This window comes from Penaeus japonicus, unplaced genomic scaffold (genome assembly GCF_977035675.1).
Source record: "Penaeus japonicus unplaced genomic scaffold, GWHDUDI00000001_assembly GWHDUDI00000003, whole genome shotgun sequence".
NCBI lineage: Eukaryota > Metazoa > Arthropoda > Malacostraca > Decapoda > Penaeidae > Penaeus > Penaeus japonicus.
The window spans coordinates 48,591,231-48,593,730 of record NW_028234405.1 but is presented as its reverse complement, the minus strand read 5'-3'; the positions used below and the strand labels follow the sequence as shown (position 1 = coordinate 48,593,730).

Genomic DNA, 2,500 nt, shown 5'->3' with positions numbered 1-2,500 from the left:
CTTCCTTTGGGGGTTAAGACCCAGTTTATGATATAATGAAGTTTAGAATTTTATTCTCAACATCACAAAAACCTCTGTAATCTCAATAGTTAGCTAAGTTAAGGTCCTGCAGATATTTGTAATATAATGAAAGGTTAGTTCATATTCACCTATGTCAGTGCTTCAAATGAAAAATTAGCATGATATACTTGCAGGAGCTAAGTCACTAACAATTAGGTGCCTACCACTAAGCTCTCTCCTTCCCATCAGATCCTCTCTCAAATAGACCATAAATACAAAGAAAATGCATCTGATATATTAAATAATTAGAGCTAATGTACACCTCAATATTGTAGCTTATATGCTAACCATGAAGGACTTGCATCTCTTAGCAGAGACATCTCTATTTGACAATAGAACGATTGCCTTAGTGCAGTTTTGCATTATACTTCCTAATGCTTTCAAGCCATAAGAAAATACTTTGATTTTCACATGTTCCTTGTGGACAGGCTGAACAAGTATGCAGAGGCCTGTCATTAGATACAAATCTCATGACACAGAGAGTGAAACCCCTTTATAGGAATAGTGGATTTTTTATTTTTTTTTTTTTTATGTAAATACTAACCTAAAGTAGTATGATGTATTTTCATGAAGACTAGATTCAGTTGTATTTAAGTTTGGTGTAAATTATCGTCTGTGTGTAAGGTCCTGAATGTCATAGACACTTAAAACATAGCTTTTTTTCTTTTTCTTTTTTTTTTGTTATCTAATGATTCTATTGCTTTAGTAGGATGCCTCAAGCTTGGTGCTTCTATTGAGAAAAAATCTGCTTTTACTTGCCTTTTGCTACTGCTGCTTTTCAAGAGTATATGGCATTTTTACGATAAAGAAAGAAGGAAAGAAATTTAATTGGTTACTGATAAAGAGGAATAGCAATGTGTATGTGAAAATGAGTTTCTGAATAAGATCCATAGGAATAATTGTTTGTGGATTACATTTGTTTTACAGAGAATCTTATCTGTTGTGTCGTAAATGATTGTTTTTATTACCTCTGCCTTTTATTGTTTTCTAAATAAGTATGAATGTAACTATATAAGGTAAACAATTATAAATTATTGAAACTGACTGACCAGGGACAAACATCCATATATTACCAATTTCAGACCTTGGATGAGTGTGTGGCGAAGGACCATCCAGACTGTTCGATGAATCACTTGTGGCTGCAAGTCCCCTTCTTCTGTGGTCACCATTCAGATTGCTGGTGTGTAAATGGTTTGAGGTTTAGTGAACCGAATTCATTGTGACAAACGAATAAAAGGGTATAAATGAGACTGAATAGTTTCCACAGCACCAGAGATGTAATTTATGCGTTTCGGGTTACCCCGTCTACAGAACTACACGTAGTTCTGAAGACGGGGTGACCTGAAACGCGGAAATTACATCCCTTGTGTTGTGGAAACTATTTAGTCTTATTCTTGAGGTTCATTGTTTAACATAGAGAAGACAGCTTGATAATCATGAGGTTACAGAGCCACATATTTGCTCATTTTTTCACCAGTTAAGCTACCCACACAATAATATTGATCGATCAATGTTATTATTAGTATGTAGTTTATATTGGTTTATATCAGTTTGATTTTCTGTCAATAATACTGAAGGGGGCAGCTTGAATAATCAAATATCGATCAGTATTATGGACCTATTTACGGCTGCTAAGTATTTTCATTTATAGATTTCAGTACAGTGATGTAAATATTATTATCATGTGCAGGTAGCATTATCCTTCTATTATGTTTTCTAAGTTGTGACAATGTCCTATCAAAAGTTTAGCAGAACATTAAATATATTTTTTATTGTTTTTCTCTTTGTCCTTCTTACAACACCAGGGTTCCAGGTTCAGCTTGGGCCCTTGAGCAAGCGAAGCATAACCTGGTCCACAACTATTTCCTTGTCGGAGTCACGGAAGAACTGAAAGACTTTGTCGCGATGCTGGAATACTCGCTCCCGCAGATGTTCAAAGGGGCTCTTGATTTGTACATCTCAGGTATGTCATTTACTCTCTGGTATCTTGAACGATGTAAAGAGTGTTTTTTGGCATAGCCAGTGTGAAATTTGAACCTTTTTTTCCCATTATTATTTTAATTGGGGACATAAACTCTCTCTGGTCATGGGGAGGGGTGGATAGGGGCCATCTTGTCACTATGATGCAGAATTAGTGTAAGGAAGATACTGCAAGATTCTCTGAGCGATTTTAATGAATGTAATATGAGTTGTCACATTTACCCATTTGCGCTGGATGACGTGCTGACACGTTTCGTGGTTTTTGCGTCAGACGCTGGCGATGAGATATTTGGTCAAGGCCAGCGCTCAGGGTGAGCGAGTGAGCAGCCCAGGCTCGCAGCTAGTTTGTCCAAAAATCCTGAGGCATTAGGCATGTGCATTCGAAAACCATGGCATTCTGACCATTCAGAGCCGGAATTGCCCCGGCGTGAATGGGTTAATCATAATACAAATTTTAGTA

At 36.7% G+C, this 2,500-nt stretch overlaps 1 protein-coding gene across 1 annotated transcript in view; it reads left to right on the top strand.

Annotated features, from left to right (window-relative positions):
* Positions 1–2,500, top strand: part of LOC122254427 (heparan sulfate 2-O-sulfotransferase 1) — an 11,402-nt gene that overhangs the window by 6,994 nt on the left and 1,908 nt on the right. Inside the window, exons 6-7 of the mRNA XM_043018109.2 lie at positions 1,143–1,240; positions 1,866–2,023. Of these exons, the coding sequence (XP_042874043.1) occupies positions 1,143–1,240; positions 1,866–2,023 (256 nt within the window). The remainder of the gene's footprint in view (positions 1–1,142; positions 1,241–1,865; positions 2,024–2,500) is intronic.